We start from the raw sequence: 16,014 nt of genomic DNA, 5'->3' as shown, positions 1-16,014 counted from the left end.
TGCAGAATAATGAGGGAGAAAGTTAATTATAAGGTATTTGTAGTATCCTTCAAATTAACCTAAACCGATTGGACCTAAACCGAAGCCAAAACAAGAAAGGGATTTACGGGTAACTTTTGAACCTTCGACTTTTTTCGCGTGACCAAAAAAGTATCTTGAGAAATGGTTCCAACCTAAAATGATATACTAGGCTTACTAGGATATTGTTTTGAGACAATCTAGGATAGAAATGCATGTGCTGTTAATTGTGGGAAGAGTGGAGGAAAATCTGAGCTTTCTTTCTAACATGAATGAGCACATTATTTCTTTTTGTTTTGGGTTTAATTTGCAAACTTTTTAAGTAGCTAACTAGGCGGGTAGCAATGGCTTCGTTGCAACAAGTTCAGGGTGTGCATCAATTATAGGAGAAAGAAACTGTTGACGAGGCGATGAATGGACCTCGGCATGGGCCAGGCCGAACCTATTCACTGATTCGGCCTGCGGGCTTTAGGAAATGGCGGGCCGAGTCGTGTCGGGCTTGAAATTTTAAGATTTTGTCTACGGTTCGCCCAGGCCTGCGGGCCGGACTCGTGCCTCCCGTGGGCTTGACCCGTATTTTAAATTTTTTTTGGATTTTTGGCAGCTTTAGACTTAAAAACAAAGAAAAGGGTGATCGGCTTCCGGGCCGGCCGACAGGCAGGCTCGTGCCTGTCCGAGCCTCAGATAAAATTTATTGACCGTGGCAGGCCCATGTAGTAGACAACGGGACGGGCACAAACTGTGCTCGGTCGGATCGGCCCGCATACTGGCCCGGCCAATGCCCACCTCTAGCGGTGGAGGCGGAAGACCTCCTTGCAAGCAACAAGAACGCAAAGGCATGCCAAGAACAATTGATTTTGGTTGCAGGCGCCAGGCGTCATGAAGAATGTCCAGCATCCACCAACAAAGCTTAGCAAAAAATATGAATGGAAGAGAATAGGCCATAGTAGTGTGTTTGTACATGAGGGTGCAACTCAGCAAGGGAGATTATTCTCCCTGTGGTTGTAGGCTCCAAGGGTGCATTGTTGTGTTGAACTTTCGAATTCCTCCTCTTAAATGGCTCTTGGCTTGGGACAAGATAACTCCAATGAAAGTAACAAGTTATTAATAAGTAAAAAAATTCATCTAAAACAAACTTTAAAAAAAAACTTGGCAAAAGAAGACCTTAATTATTTTTTTCTTTTACAAGGAACAACATTATCCCATTTTTCGATATTGATAAAGTATTTTCAAGTGTTGACTCATTAAAACCAACATGTGTACTGCACTTAATCCTCATTTTTTATGTTTCGATCCTATTTTCCTCCCTTATCCTAATATTGATGAAGTCAACGCCAAAAAATGGACGAAATAGGGTTGAAAGCATGTGCCTCCTTCTCCTCTCTCCTCAAACACTACTTTTCGCCTTCATCAACATTCTCGTCGTGACAAATGTCGTACAAATTAGGATGATAATCACATATTTTAAGATCGAAGAGAGAAAGATAAGGGAGGTTTGGGTTTTTTCTTTTGGTGGGGGTATGAAAAAAGTTGTCCCGTATCGGATATGGGTAAATACTTTCTCGGGGTGGAAGGGCAAGGCTTTAGGCATTTCATATTCCATATATAGAAAACGGATATGAAATTCCATACAAACGGGATTAATTGAGGAAGGGCTCGGATTCGAGCCAAATCCAAATTCTTAAACTTGCCAAATACTTGATTTGCTCCTATTCTTTGAAATCAAATGAAATTTTAATTTTCAAACACACCATTAAGAAATTCTAAATCCAAATAGTAGTATATCGTTTATGGAGTTTGGAAAAATAATATACAATTCACCACATTGGCTTTAATAAATTCAACTCCCATAGCTGGCACTGTTGTGCGCAGGTGGAAACAAGAACATCGAATCTCTGATAGTAACACTATATCTTGTCAAGGAATCTCTCCTTATTCCTTCTCGCTAGGAAAATGTTAAAAGTAATCCTCGAAATTGCCAACCTCTTAGATACGTCAGGATAAAAAATTGATATATATGTGTAATAAAGGAAAAAACTTTGTATACCCACTGGGTAGATCACCCACCATTAATAAAGATTTGTTTAGGGTTATAGTAGCGGAATCTAACTCAACATAATTATAATTTTTTAATGCTTCATTAGTAGTGGATTGTCTACCTAGTGGGTAGGTGTAGCAATGTCCTCTAATAAATTGCCGAAAGAAGTAACATAGTATTTCTAACCAATGAAAATTCAATGATACGAGGATTGATAATCTTTAGGATCTCGAGATCATTCCCCTTCTTGCTATAGCTTATAAGAAAGTTAGAAAAATTATATAAAAAAAAAAGAAGTATAATGCTAGAGGATGTTCATCTTTAAACAAAAAATCAGTTTCCATATATTAAAACAAATTTATTATTCTCAACTTTTTATAAAGGTATTCTTCTTCTTTTTTTTCCGACTTGATTCTGTCTGATTGTTTTTTATTAGCTTTGCTTTGTCACTAAGCAAACTTTTCCTCTTCACTCTATAAATAGTCACTTGGGTGAAACCAAGGGCTTTTGTGCAGTACAAATTGCAAAGCATAAACTACAATTATTGTACTTCAGGTATAATTTCTTTCCTGCTGATCTATACTAGTGTTTTGATCTATCCTTGTGTAATACTATACATTTCATGCTTTTTTTTGTACCTCTATGCCTGTAAAAGTCCGCAACCTATTTTTTCATGTGCTAACTTTTAACTCTTTTGGTGGCTCAGAACTAAGCTAGCTCGTTACGAAACAATGGCTTCAGCGCAACAAGCTCGAGATACGAGTCGAATCACTGAGGAAGGAAAAGCAACAATCAATGAGCAAGCAAAGGAAACACAGGCGGCTCTCCAAGCAAAATGCAAGTTGAATAGAAAGGGAAGCCAAGATGAGTTGGTTTTGAGCACAGGTGAGCTAGTTTTGGTTACAGGCGTAATGAAGAATCTGCAGCGGCGTGGAATAATGCTTCAGAAATCATATGATTGGAAGGGACAATTCATATCCAAGCCTCCAGATAAGACCATTGGTGAACATGCTGATGGTGCATTTGTTCACCAAGGTGCTCCATCCATTGTAGGCTCCAAAGGTGCGATGATATACGGTCATTTCGACCATGCGTCGCCTAAGCTTGGATGGCTCTTGGCATGGTGCAGGCCAGACAGCTCCAATGAACTCAACAAGGCAAGTAAATACACCCACACAAGACACAGCAGTCTTTGGATTATTAATCGCATATCTTGGATTGGTAAAGTATTTGATTGCTTTGCAGGTGTATGTAGAAGCTGGGAACCTAGTCAAGCTCATGGGAATGGAGTGGAGTGATATTGCACAGAAATTGGACGCGTCTCGTAGTTCCAGTCGCTACCAAGACAGAGAGACAGGCGCGACAGCAGATGCTGATATCAAGAACTATGGCGACAAGCTAGCTCTGCTTCGTGCCAGCTTTGATCATTCAGCGCCTATCCCCAATCGTTGATTCAAATAGATCGGAATCGACATATGGTAGATCAGCAAATGCCCAAGAAGGAAGACTCGTATGATACTATTATCTACGCCTATCTTGTATTGTTTTTGTACTTGCCCTATGTAAGGGATTTCCTTATGAACTTGCGGTCATGAAACTAAAACCCACCAAGGGTATTTGGGGGTAGAGACTCTTCTTTGTCGATATAGTCATAAAAACAATGATAAAGGCATTGCCCAAAACAAAAGATTAACATCAGATATTCCTTCTCACGAGAGAGCGATGAATGATCTTATCGACAAAGATGATTAAAAACATGAGATGAAGCTTAAGATAGCAGCCACACTTGAATTAAACTTACATAAACATAGCATCAGTGATTTACAGGTTTCCTAGTGTCTCTCAGCAGTCAGCAGCACAACCATCGAAAACTACAGCAGTAAAGTAGATTAAAGCTAACAACCAAGATCTAATTATCACTGAGAAGTGTGATAAACAACTGATGAAAACTGCACAACTAGAGAGCAAAAACATCTAACGTCTGAAACTAAACTCTTGAATATCTGGTTCAAGACGGCATGAACCTTCAAAGCCATCTAACAAGTCTAAACTCGGCCATCCCATAAGGATTCAAGACGAACTTTGTCCGATTTTAAAGCAGATTCAACCTCCTTGGGAGGGTTCAACCCCAACTTATTGGCACGATTCCATCGATCAAGTCTATTCATACCAATACACGGTCCATACACCATGTTCATGTCGAATTGCCTCAACACGTCCTCGTTCTGATCATAATCATCTAAGAAGCAAAAGAACATCAAATCAATGAGCCTGTACAATCCAATACTGCATAACATTCTATTCATTAATCAAACACTCCTTTCCCGAAATTAATAAACCATATTTCTCAAACAACAGACAAACATAAAACGAAATCATCATGATAATTACTTCCATATAGCAAAATTATCAATTTTTTACCACGAAAACCGAATGCAGCCTACAAATTGAACACAAAGGAAGTAATTTCGTGAGTAATCATTCAATTAGCTTAATCCTTAAATCGGAAATTTGACCACAAAAATCGAATGCAGCCTACAAATTGAAGACAAAGTAATTTCCTAAGCAATCATTCAATTAGGTTAATCCTTAAATCAACAAGGACCACAACAGTCGAATTAGCCTACAATTTGAAGATAAAGGAAGTAATTTCATAAGCAATCATTCAATTAGGTTAATCCTCAAATCAGAAAATTGACCATTGAAAATCGAATGCAGCCAACGAATTGAAGTTAAAGAAAGTAATTCCGTACACAATCATTCAATTAGGTTAATCCTTAAATCAAAAAATGACCACGATTACCGAATACAGCCAACAATTTGAAGAAAACGGAAGTAACTTCGTAATCAATCATTCAATTAGGTTAATCCTTACATCGAATATAAAGTTTTCAACATCACGTCAACAACATCAGCATCGAAAATCCTAAATTCAATTCTCAATCCAAAGATACTCAATCAAAAACCCTAATATTATGTTCTTAACTTTAACATACAATTCATCACATCAAATCCACAAAAAGAGCGAAAAAAATCCAAAATTAGCCAAAAATCTATCCAACAACTAAATTTAAAACTTAATCCGGAGAAATCATTAATTTCTATATACATTCGACAAACGTGATGATGAATAATTCAACGAAACTAAAAACAAAATTGCGGAGAAAAAAAAGAGGAGAGAGAAAATAAGTAACCTTGAAGATCAAGAGAGCCATGGTGAGAGACAAGAGCACGAGGTTGAACGACGTCGGATCCAAGAGAAGCAGAGTGAGAAGGAGAAGTTTTTTTCTTTCGAGTTTTAGGAGAAGTCTTTTTAATTCCAGTTTTACCCTTCTTCTGCTGCTTGTAGAATCCTTTCATATCGACTCTTGGTGTCGCCATTGTTATTTAATTTCGGTGCTTCAGTTTCTCTCTCCTCTTTTTTGAAATTTGAATGTTGTATGTGATTCTGGAAAAAGGCGAGAATTATAAGAGAACTGTGTGCTGGAAGTTTCAGGTTTTTAATATGACGGTTGATTATTGGTTTGGGCTGGATATTTGAGTTAGCAATGTTCTATTTCTATATAAGCAGCCCATAATCTTTGGATTGGTTTGTTCGTATTTTTATTGGTTTTCTACATAAACAGCCCAATTTTTTATAATATATACAAATATATTAAAAGGCGTGCGTGACAATATATGCACGCCAAGTTGCACCTCTGTTACTCTACTAGAATTGTCCAATGTGTATATAAAGTTATGTCAATTAACAAAAGTAAAATTAGCTTGCAACGAAATTTGAACCATTATCATTTTGCTGTTATACATGACACACTTACCATCTCAACCAGCTTTTAATCATGCTTTAAGTGTCCACATTATTATATTGTACTTTTTAAATGTTGAGATTTCCTTAATATATTTTAGTGGGAATGAAAAAAATGCATATCAAGTTCGAAAACACAATACCAACCCAAGACAACACCCAGGCCCAAATACTAATATGCTATAAAAATGGGCCCCTCAAAAAAAAAAAAGCTATAAAGACATGTTTTGGTTCAAGTGAATTAGTATGGAACATCTTAACATCATTTACTTGTTGAAAAGTCACCACCTTGTATTCTATTTTTAGATTTCACGCCTTTTCGTTGAAAGTCACCACCTTATAAGTGTAATTACCTTGTATAAATATACTCCCTTCATTCCAAAATATAGCCCTTGTTTGGCAATCAGCGGATATAGTTGTTAACTGTTAGCTTATTGTATTAGCTGATAGATGTTAGCTATTTATATAAAGGTGTTTGGTAAGTAATTGATAATTTGTTGCTATATTATTGTGCAAAATGACAATAAGGACATGTGCATAATCTATTGTTGTATCTTTTATTATTTGTTAATGTAATTTTTAACAACTTTAGGACATAAAAGTAATTGCTCCAGTTATTCCCAAACCTCTAATGTCAAAAACTCATCCCCCGACTTTTTCACAAAGAAGTTTTTGAGCTCAATAAGTTAATTGAAACATCTTTTTATCAAACACTCAAATTAGAGGATTGACTATTCAAATCTCTAATATGATCTCAAAAGTCAAACCTTTAATTTTGCCCCAAACCTCTATTTACCAAATAAAGCCATAATATTTGGTTCTATTTTTTCACGTTAAGGTAAGAATTACTCCATCTGGTCTTCTTTTACATGTTTGTTTTTTTTTAAGTTTCAAGACATAATTTCAAATTTTAATATCTTGAATTACAAGTGAAAATTAAAATATTATATATTTGGAATGTATATCTTGAGAAAAATCAATCAAAATTTCGCATTACTATATTGTTTCTTACACCTATAAAATTCAAAAAAAAGTCAAAATTGCTATATAAATAATACTCATAAATAAAAAAATAACAAGTAAAAAAAGACAAAGGAAATGAAATGGATAAAAGCTTAGTTATAAAGAAAAACATGAGCTATATAATCTAGTAGTGAAGTACTCCTAGTTTCGAACCCCTAGCTAAGATATAATCTAATATTTAATTTGTAGACAAACAGATGACATAATCAATGATATTATAATTACTATAATTGTTATTATTTTATGATTACAATATTAATTAAGATATATAATCTAGTACTTGTCAATAAGAAGATGACATAATCAATGGTATTATTAATGTTATTAATTTATGATAAGCTTAAGTTGATTATTATACGTTTATATATACTTGTCAATAAGAAGAGTACTTCCTTTGACTATGGGTTTTAGCCTAAGTTTTCTTTTCCTCTTCAAAAAAAACATATTTAACAATCCATCTATTTTGACCAGGATTATATTATCTACGTGCTATGTCCAGCCACCAAAAAATAAAAAATGAACTTAAATGTCTCTTATAAAACTATATGTAACAGATCAGCCAAAGTTCAAAAACGTGAAATTAAGTAGGAAAGAAATAGAGAGAAGGAGAGAAATGGCGATGGTAGGGAGGATTTCAGAGAAAAAGGATTCAGAGAACAGCTTCGAGATTGATGATCTTGCCAAGTTTGTTGTTGATGAGCACAACAAGAAACAAGTAATACTGTTATTTGTCTTTTAAACATACTAGTATTATTATAGAAGTACTCCATATTTGTAGAAGATTATAGTAATAATACCATAGTTGTAAATAATAAATTAGAGGTGGGCATGAGCCGGGCCGGGCCGGGCCTGTTAATGGGCTCGACCCGCAGGCTTGGATAAATGGCGGGTCGGGCTTGAAATTTTCATAATTTGTCCACGGTCCGGATCGGGCTCGTGCTTCCTACGGGCCTGGACCATGTTTTATGTTGTATTTTTGACAGTTTTAGGCTAAAAAATGAAGGAAAAGAGCGTTCGGCCCGCGAGCCGCCCCACGTGGGCTCGTGCCGGTGCAGGCCTGAAATAAAATTTCTTGACCGTAACAGGTCCGCGGCCCACGTAGCAGACAACGGGTCGGGCCGAGCCTCGAGCGGGCTCGTGCCGGCCCGACCCATGCCCACCTCTAGCTTGTACTATCTAGTTGAAAAGGTTCCACTTTTTCTTACAGTATTTGCGTTTGATTCCCTTCGATTTTTATTAGCTTGTCCACTTTTATTTTTAGATTGTATTGTATTAGTTTACTCGCTCTTTTATATTTTTGAAACGGTGCTATCAATTCAATTTTATGTTATTATCTTTACAATATTTTTTCTCCTTCTAAGATCACGTACTTTGGAGGAAGTATTTTTAAAATAGATTGTATTTTGTTAGTTTAATTATTGTTGTATAATTATATTTGTTATAGGATTATTTATTTCTTTTTTCTTTTTTAACAAATACATACTTTCAAATATAAATGATGGACAAAATGGTTAATGATAAAGATAAGTTCATATAACATAAGTTAAGATAAACTCAGACAATACAATATAATTTTAAATAAAATAAAAGAAGTTGAATCGAACGAAGCTTTACTCTTGAACAATTTTTGGTCTTAATATACTAAATTCATATATTTTTTTTCTTTTTGAAGTGATTGCTTTAATACTAAATTAGTAGAGTTGAATTTTGTAGAACACAATGTTGGAGTTCCGAAAGGTTGTAAATGTGAAAGAGCAAATGGTAACTGGTACCATGTATTACATTACTTTAGAGGCAACTGACGCAGGGAACAACAAGGATTATCACTACTATGAAGCCAAAATATGGATTAAACCATGGTTGAACTTTAGAAAGGTGCAAGATTTCAAGCATATTGGTAGTACTCTTGAAGACGGTACCGTTTTGTGATTAATTGGGTAAACTATTTTCTCCTATAAATTTATTTTGCATAAATTTCAAGTTATGTAAGGGTCTGTTTTCCCCAACTTATTTTCATTTCAGTTCTGAATAATACTTTGACTTTCACATATCATTATTCATTTCAACTCAATTCAACTGTTTTATGTCGAAGAAAACAGGCTCTAAATATATATATATATTAGTTTCAAATTCTAATTAATGATATAACATTGATTAATATTTATCAAATCTTATTCCATATAGTTGTTTTTTTTGGTATATACAAATTTCTCAATATGGTCAAAAAGTTGGTAGTTTTGACTAGATGAATTGAGATTGTAAATAAGAAAAAGAATTGTAGGGCTTATTTTAGATCAAATATATAAATCTTACGAAAATTGCTTTTAAAAAGAAGTGCACTTTCATATTTTTTCTAAGTGACTTATCATAGATCTTGTCATGTTTATGTTGTCATACAGATTATAGAAGTTCATGGCTTGGTGAATGATTCTCTGAAAAGGAAATTCAGGATGCTGAAGACATGAATATTCAATTGTGCTTAGGAAAAATGTTTTCTACTTACTCAAATATTGTTGTATAGGATTTTATTTTTTTTAATAAATTATTGTATAGAATCTTAATTCTTATGTATGCTAGTGTGAGTGTTAGTTTACGATATTTACTTGTACTCTTATGATATGATACTAAAGATTAACTCGTACGTCATTATTTGATAAGATAATAGTTGTGACCTTTTCTAACTAAAGTAACACATTACAATATAAGGGTGGGGAGTGCAAAATATACACATGGTTCACTATTGTCGCTTTCTTCCTTGTCAATTTTGCTATGGCATCCGTCACTTAATTTGCTTTCCTTTTTTTATCGAATTCCTGACCTCAAGGGCTTAAAGGGGAGCGTTCTACCCACTTGAGCTAACTCATATCCTTGAGTAAATACGTCATATTGACTATTGATAAACATAACGTAACTCATATAGTTAGGCATCATAATTATAAGATTTTGAACTGAAGTTCTTGTTAGCCAAACTACATAATGTTTTGAAAGTAACAAAGGAAGGGATAAGAAATCTATTTTCACAAATTAGTCCACGATGGTGTATATATTGGGACACAACGAAAGGGGTGAAACATTCATTCACTAGACAGAGAAGAATAATATAGGCTATTTGGAAAATCATTCTCAACCAAACATTTGGTAGATACGTTTGCGACCCTTTTGGTATGCGTACTAAATGACAATAACATGCCATGGCAATGGAATCATATGTTGCATAGAAAATCTACTCGTGACCATGCATGGTAAAAGAATCTAATCTCCAAACATGTTATTTTCTTAACAAATTAACACCGCCTCTAAAGTGGTTATGGATGGTGATGCAAGTTTATTAGAAAAACGCATGTTTTGGATAGATTCTAATTACTATAGACATTGACATGAGTTATAATCTTGCAAATTTGCAATAAAATATAGTACTACTACTTTCAACTATTAATGTTTACCGTAGATGCATTATAGCTTAGATCATAAGTTTGCGAAGCGGTTCTTCATAAGCACGTCGTCCCAACCTAGGACATGAAATTGAATATCGTCAACATTATTGCACATAGTCCGTCCCTAACACAAAAAATTATTACCCCTACTAAACGGGTTGTTGGTGTACACCCACAAAAATTCAATTTCACATTGCCAGAAATCAGATTCAGTTTAAGCTAAAAAAAAAAAGTGAGCTTGAACTTACCCATCAACGAGGCCCGGACAAAAGTGACTCCGTAGGACGGACTGAAAAGTTGTAATTATCCTCCACTGGAGTGGCTTCCTGGACCATGGTTAAGTAGCTAAGATCACTCAAGGCTTCCTCCAAGTTTGAAAGATCTTGTAAAACTTTCACCACCATTGACATGGTAGGCCTAATGAAATGAGGCTGCAAGCACCATATCGCGATCTTCATGATCTTCACCACTTCTTCCTGTTGTTTTTTCATATCTTCAGCATGCTCATCAATTAGATCAGAGAGTTGATCTGCATCCGCCTTCGCCTTCACCAAGTTGGTGAGACAATCATCTTCTAAAGACCCAAAATTCTTACGGCCACACACGATTTCTAGCACGAAACTCCAAAGCTATAAACATCAACCTTAACAGAAATTGCACGGCCGTTTATCAACTCAGGAGCCATATATCCGTGTTCCTCTAACAATAGTCATAACCTGGCTTTGATCTCGGTCTACCATTTTGGCTAAACCAAAATCAGCAATCTTGATATTGAAGTCTTTGTCTAGGAGTATATTCTGAGGTTTAATATCAAAATGAATCACATTTTGGTTGCAGTGTTCATGTAGATATTCAAGCCCGGAAGCTACACCATCAATAATTCTTCGTCGTAAGTGCCATGTAAGTGTCTGTGTTATGTCTTGGTTGAAGATCCACTTATCAAGCGACCCATTACACATGTATTCATAGACAAGAAGTCTGTTCAATCCATCATCACAAAATCCAATCAACTTCACTAAGTTGAAGTGGTGAACACTACCTATTGTATTGACCTCTGCCAAGAATTCCTTCCTCCCTTGACCTGATGAATCCAATCTTTTCACAGCAACTTTTGTCCCATCAATCAATGTACCTTAAAAACCGACCCAAACCCTCCTCGACCAAGCATTGTTTGGAAGTTTTCGGTTGCTAATTTAAGCGATTCAAAAGAGAACCGGCTAACTGTGTCAACAAGTATACCAAAAGAAGAGTCGGTTTCTTTGGCACTAATCCCCCTTCGTTTCATCAACACATGAACCAATATTCCAATAACCAAGGCCAAGAATATCGAGGTAGCAAAAATAGATAGTACCACATTTCTCTTCCAATAAGCTGTTGTATTTTGCATTCTGTTTTGCACTTTGATGAATGCCACAGCTTTATAGCCTAAAGAATAGTCACTAGAAACATCCATCAGAGTGAGAACTTCTGAAGGTAGTGTACAATTACCTAATGAGGTATCATTATAGTAGCGAAAGAAGACAGCTTTACATGAACACTGATTTAAACATGCACGTTTACAACTCTCAACATCTGTATTTACGTGAGAGGGAGTAGAATCGAAGTATGTAACATTATCAAGCTCTAGAAAACCATGGAGTTTTTTGGTGTCAGGACAAGATAGAGGTGTAATTAAGGTACATCCTCCATTGACATCATATACATCAGTCAGCTTGAAGTAATTCAAGCTCTCGTCACTTCCTCTTGGACATCTGCACTTATTTTTATCCATACAAACCTCAAACTTTCCACACGTTGTCGGGTATGTACAATCACCATAAACATCTTCATTCAAGATACTGTAGATATGGTTGAACTCACTTTGATTCCAATCAATCAGATTCAGGTGTCCATTTTGATCAAGGTGTAAATAAGCATAAGAAGAAGGAGAATCATGATATGGATAAAATGTATCATTTATGGAGTACGGATATACAAAGCGGGGCCTCTGAACCCCCAAAAAATTACCGTATTCTTGTGGAGGATCTAGATCAACAAAAGCATGAATATATCCATCAGATTCCCAGAAAACATAAAAGATCCCTGTGGAAAAATTCGAAGTTGATATGCTGGAAGTTAATCTCTGTCCCTTGGGAAGAATTTGGCCAGAGAGTAATGTATCTGTTGGGAATTCAAATGACTCCCAGATAGTTTTCCCCTTTCCACTCAAAAGAACCAAGTTCCCATTCTGTTTCAATTCAATGGATTTTACTGAATGGTTAGAGGTGTTGGTCGACCACACAAAACTTCCATCAGCATCCCTTAACACCAAATCTCCTTCAGATGTAAGATTAAGAGTAGCATCCTTACGAACAGGATGATCTCGGTTGGCACACCAAACAACAACAGGGGAAGAAGATGCCTTATAATCTAAAGACCCCATATATATAGCAAGTATATACGAGTCCGACCACTGTTGGATTGTGAAAAAACCAAATCCATAAGGAGGATAATCATGAGACTGGTTAGAATACAAGGCTGTAAATGCAGTAGAACCATCACCAAAAACATGGATATCTCCATCTATATGCCAGTTGTTTTTCCATGAACGAGAGACATTTGCATACGATGACAAACCGTAAACAAACATGATACTATCGCTACAAATAAAGCAGCACCAAATACAGGAAAAAATGACCTTAAATGTACCTGGTACTCTGCAGTCAACTCTATTTTTCACCATGTCCTGAAACTTCATCATAACTACTCCAGTTGAAATTCTTCAATCTTACAGCAATGCGAATACCTGCTCAATTATGTTTGGTTGCAGCCTACAATTTGATGGAATTAAACTGCACAATATTATAATTACACAGACTTTAATTTCAGATAGAGAATTAACATCTAAAATTGTTTGATGATGCTATTAGTGGCTAAGCCACATACGTGGCATCATGGCAGTAGCTACTAGCTAGTACAGAAATATAAAGCTGTGTGAAAGACCAGTCTAGATAGTGATACCATGCATTGACTTGAAATACTTTCTCTTATAGCAGACCATTGGATACAACTTGATAGCAGACAATATGGACCTTTGGAAGATATTTCCTACGCAAACATATTCACAGCCTTGTATTCTCATATTGATAAAAGTTATGAGAAGATAATTCCAAATTTGACTTCAAACACTTATGGTACAAAAAGAACACTATATAAATATGTTGTATATGCCAAAATGGCCTATAACCATTACAAATTTATCATCTCTTGTCTTTATTTTTCTTTTTTAAAGGGGCTCCCAGGGAGCCGCTAAAAATTATCATTAACCTACAAATCATCAGGCAACAAAGAAACAATAAAAGATGGAAAGTCAGAGCTTCAAACTCTACTATCTAATTATCAAGGAGGGAGATGAGCTAGAATATAAGTCACCTTATTACCGTTTCTATAGAAAAAAAAAACAAGAGATTAGCAAGATCTAAAATGACATTAACAAGTAAATGAGAATTGCTAAAACTTTCTTCTTTGCAGTTGATCGCATCTCTTTTTTTTTTGTAAGACACGAGTCTCTTAGTTATTATTTTTTTTAGCAAAACAAAGAGAACAAATCAACCATTAATAAGATCAAAGTTTACAGCATCACAAATAAAAGGTGGACATTCATCCAACCATTCCACGAAAGAAACATGATTGATAGAAGATCTAGTTTTGCAAATCTAAAAGTGCAGACTTCAAAGAAGGATCTCAATTTCTTGCAACTTATAATAGCTTGACCAAACTCAGACAAACCAACACCATCACTCCCCGTAGCTTATATAACTTGAAGAGAATCACTCTCAAAGCGAAGGCGCGTCTTCTGCCACCTACAAAGCCAACTCATAGCTGTCAATACTGCCCAAGCTTCAGCTACATCTGCAGAACATCTACCCTGTTGAGAACTGCAGCAACAAGCTGCCTCAATTTTGCCTTTCGCAATTTCGCACAACAGCAAGTGTCATTTGTTACAATCCTCCTACACCACTCAAAATCTTTTAGCCTACCTTATTCAATTAAATACAATTTGTAATCTCTAATTCCAATTATATTCTCCAATAATCAATGTAACAGTCTGTTCTTTTGGACTAAATTAATAAACATTCAGTTTAGTTCAGAAAAATTCAGTTCAGTTCAGTTTTCATTCAGTTCAATTCAGTTTAGTTTAGACAATTTAGTTCAGTTCCGTTCAGTTTAGACAGATTCAGTTCAATTCAGTCGAAAAGAACAGAGTTTTACAGAGCAAAAGTGCAATGAGCTTCTTTAAACTGCACTTATAAGCAAATCATTCAAAAATTTATTTCATCTTTTCAAAATTAAATACAGAATTTTGCTAGATTTAATAAAAAGGAGGAGAGAGAAAAATCATTGACCTTGAAGATGAAGAGAGCCATGGTGGGAAGAGACAAAGAGCAGGGGTATACGACGTCGGATCGAGGAGAAGCAGAGTGAGATGGAGTGTGTTTTTTTTCTTGAGAATATTAGGAGATTTCTTTGAAATTCCAGTACTTATTCTTCTTCTTTGGCTTGTAGAATCCCTTCGTATCTACTCTTGATGTCGCCATTTTTATTCAACTTTGGTGCTTCAATTTCTCTCTCCTCTCTATTGAAGTGTTTGAAAAATGAGTTTGTATGATTCTGGAAAAATGCGAGAATTTTAGAGAATCATGTGCTGGATGGGTTTGGGTTGGATAATTCGAGTTGCCAATGTTCTATACTGGTGGAAATAATCCGTAGATAACAATTAACTGAACTTGATTGAATTTACAAGAACAACGTTGCGCCGTAGTATGGAGGCCACTGCTTTAAAAATGAATTTTGTCATTTCCGGTGCGAATTCTTGATGATGTTCGCCCCAAGGTTCATACAACGATCCCAGACTCCGTGCACTCGGATTAAGGATTGGAGTTTCTCAAGAACTGTTTAGATCTTAGAAGGAAAACTTGGCTCTGTGTTTTGGGTTAATGCATAATCATATCAGAGAGAAAAACCGCCACGAAAGTATTTATATAAGGGTTAAGAAAAATAAGCTCAAACAATAAACCGCGAGTCGCGGCAAGCCCTCCCAAAACTTTCGCATTCAACTTGGATAAAATCCAACATATACAAAGCAGCATCCCAAAGTTTCTTTGGATGGGTTGGTTTGTATTTTGTTTTTTTAATGATTTTCTATATAAACAGCCCAATTTTATAATAAGCTACAAAGACGTGTTTCGACTCAAGTGAGTGCATTAAATTTCTTGACTCGTTAAAAAGGCACCATTTTATATTCTTAAACTAGTTATCAAGCATGGACTCGAGTAAGGAAATTTTCATTTATTAATATTATATTTTAAGATGATAACACTAAATTTTATTTGGTCTAATGACTAAAACTTTAGTATACGTTCTTGAGGTTTCAAGATCAAATAGAGAATAATAAATCAGTCAGGTTCAAAAGGTGAAAGTAGGAAAGAAACAGAGAAGAAGGTGAGAAATGGCGATGGTACGGGGTATTTCAGAGAATAAGGATTCAGAGAACAACTTCGTAATTGATGATCTTGCCAAGTTTTCTGTTGATGAGCACACGAGAAACAGGTAATATTGCTATTTCTCTTTTGAACGTAGTAGTATAATAAAAGTATTTCATATTTGAGAAAATAACCATGGTAGTACTATGTAATTAAAAGGTTCCTCTTAGCCTT

The 16,014-nt window shown here is 35.4% G+C and overlaps 3 protein-coding genes across 3 annotated transcripts; 1 reads left to right on the top strand and 2 right to left on the bottom strand.

Moving 5' to 3' along the window:
* Nucleotides 1–2,460: 2,460 nt before the first annotated feature.
* LOC104890136 (jasmonate-induced protein homolog) lies at nucleotides 2,461–3,682 on the top strand. Its single transcript, XM_010675515.3, has 3 exons — nucleotides 2,461–2,611; nucleotides 2,763–3,213; nucleotides 3,302–3,682. The coding sequence occupies exons 2-3, from the start codon at nucleotides 2,788–2,790 to the stop codon at nucleotides 3,506–3,508; spliced, it is 633 nt and encodes a 210-aa protein (XP_010673817.2). The 5' UTR covers nucleotides 2,461–2,611; nucleotides 2,763–2,787; the 3' UTR covers nucleotides 3,509–3,682.
* A 136-nt stretch (nucleotides 3,683–3,818) lies between these two features.
* Nucleotides 3,819–5,504, bottom strand: LOC104890137 (uncharacterized). Its single transcript, XM_010675516.4, has 2 exons — nucleotides 5,251–5,504; nucleotides 3,819–4,295 (listed from the first exon to the last, which is right to left on the bottom strand). The coding sequence occupies exons 1-2, from the start codon at nucleotides 5,435–5,437 to the stop codon at nucleotides 4,102–4,104; spliced, it is 381 nt and encodes a 126-aa protein (XP_010673818.1). The 5' UTR covers nucleotides 5,438–5,504; the 3' UTR covers nucleotides 3,819–4,101.
* Nucleotides 5,505–9,874: 4,370 nt separating this feature from the next.
* On the bottom strand, nucleotides 9,875–15,290 carry LOC104890139 (G-type lectin S-receptor-like serine/threonine-protein kinase SD2-5). The gene is given in 5 exon segments (XM_048643646.2): nucleotides 9,875–10,393; nucleotides 10,567–11,010; nucleotides 11,012–11,453; nucleotides 11,456–13,149; nucleotides 14,704–15,290. Coding segments are annotated over 3 exon segments (2,127 nt in total). The 5' UTR covers nucleotides 13,059–13,149; nucleotides 14,704–15,290; the 3' UTR covers nucleotides 9,875–10,393; nucleotides 10,567–10,928.
* Nucleotides 15,291–16,014: the final 724 nt, after the last annotated feature.

Source organism: Beta vulgaris, chromosome 4, assembly GCF_026745355.1.
Source record: "Beta vulgaris subsp. vulgaris cultivar EL10 chromosome 4, EL10.2, whole genome shotgun sequence".
Taxonomy (NCBI): domain Eukaryota; kingdom Viridiplantae; phylum Streptophyta; class Magnoliopsida; order Caryophyllales; family Amaranthaceae; genus Beta; species Beta vulgaris.
Note: the sequence above shows the minus strand (reverse complement) of the source record. Positions and strands in the feature narration are given on the sequence as shown.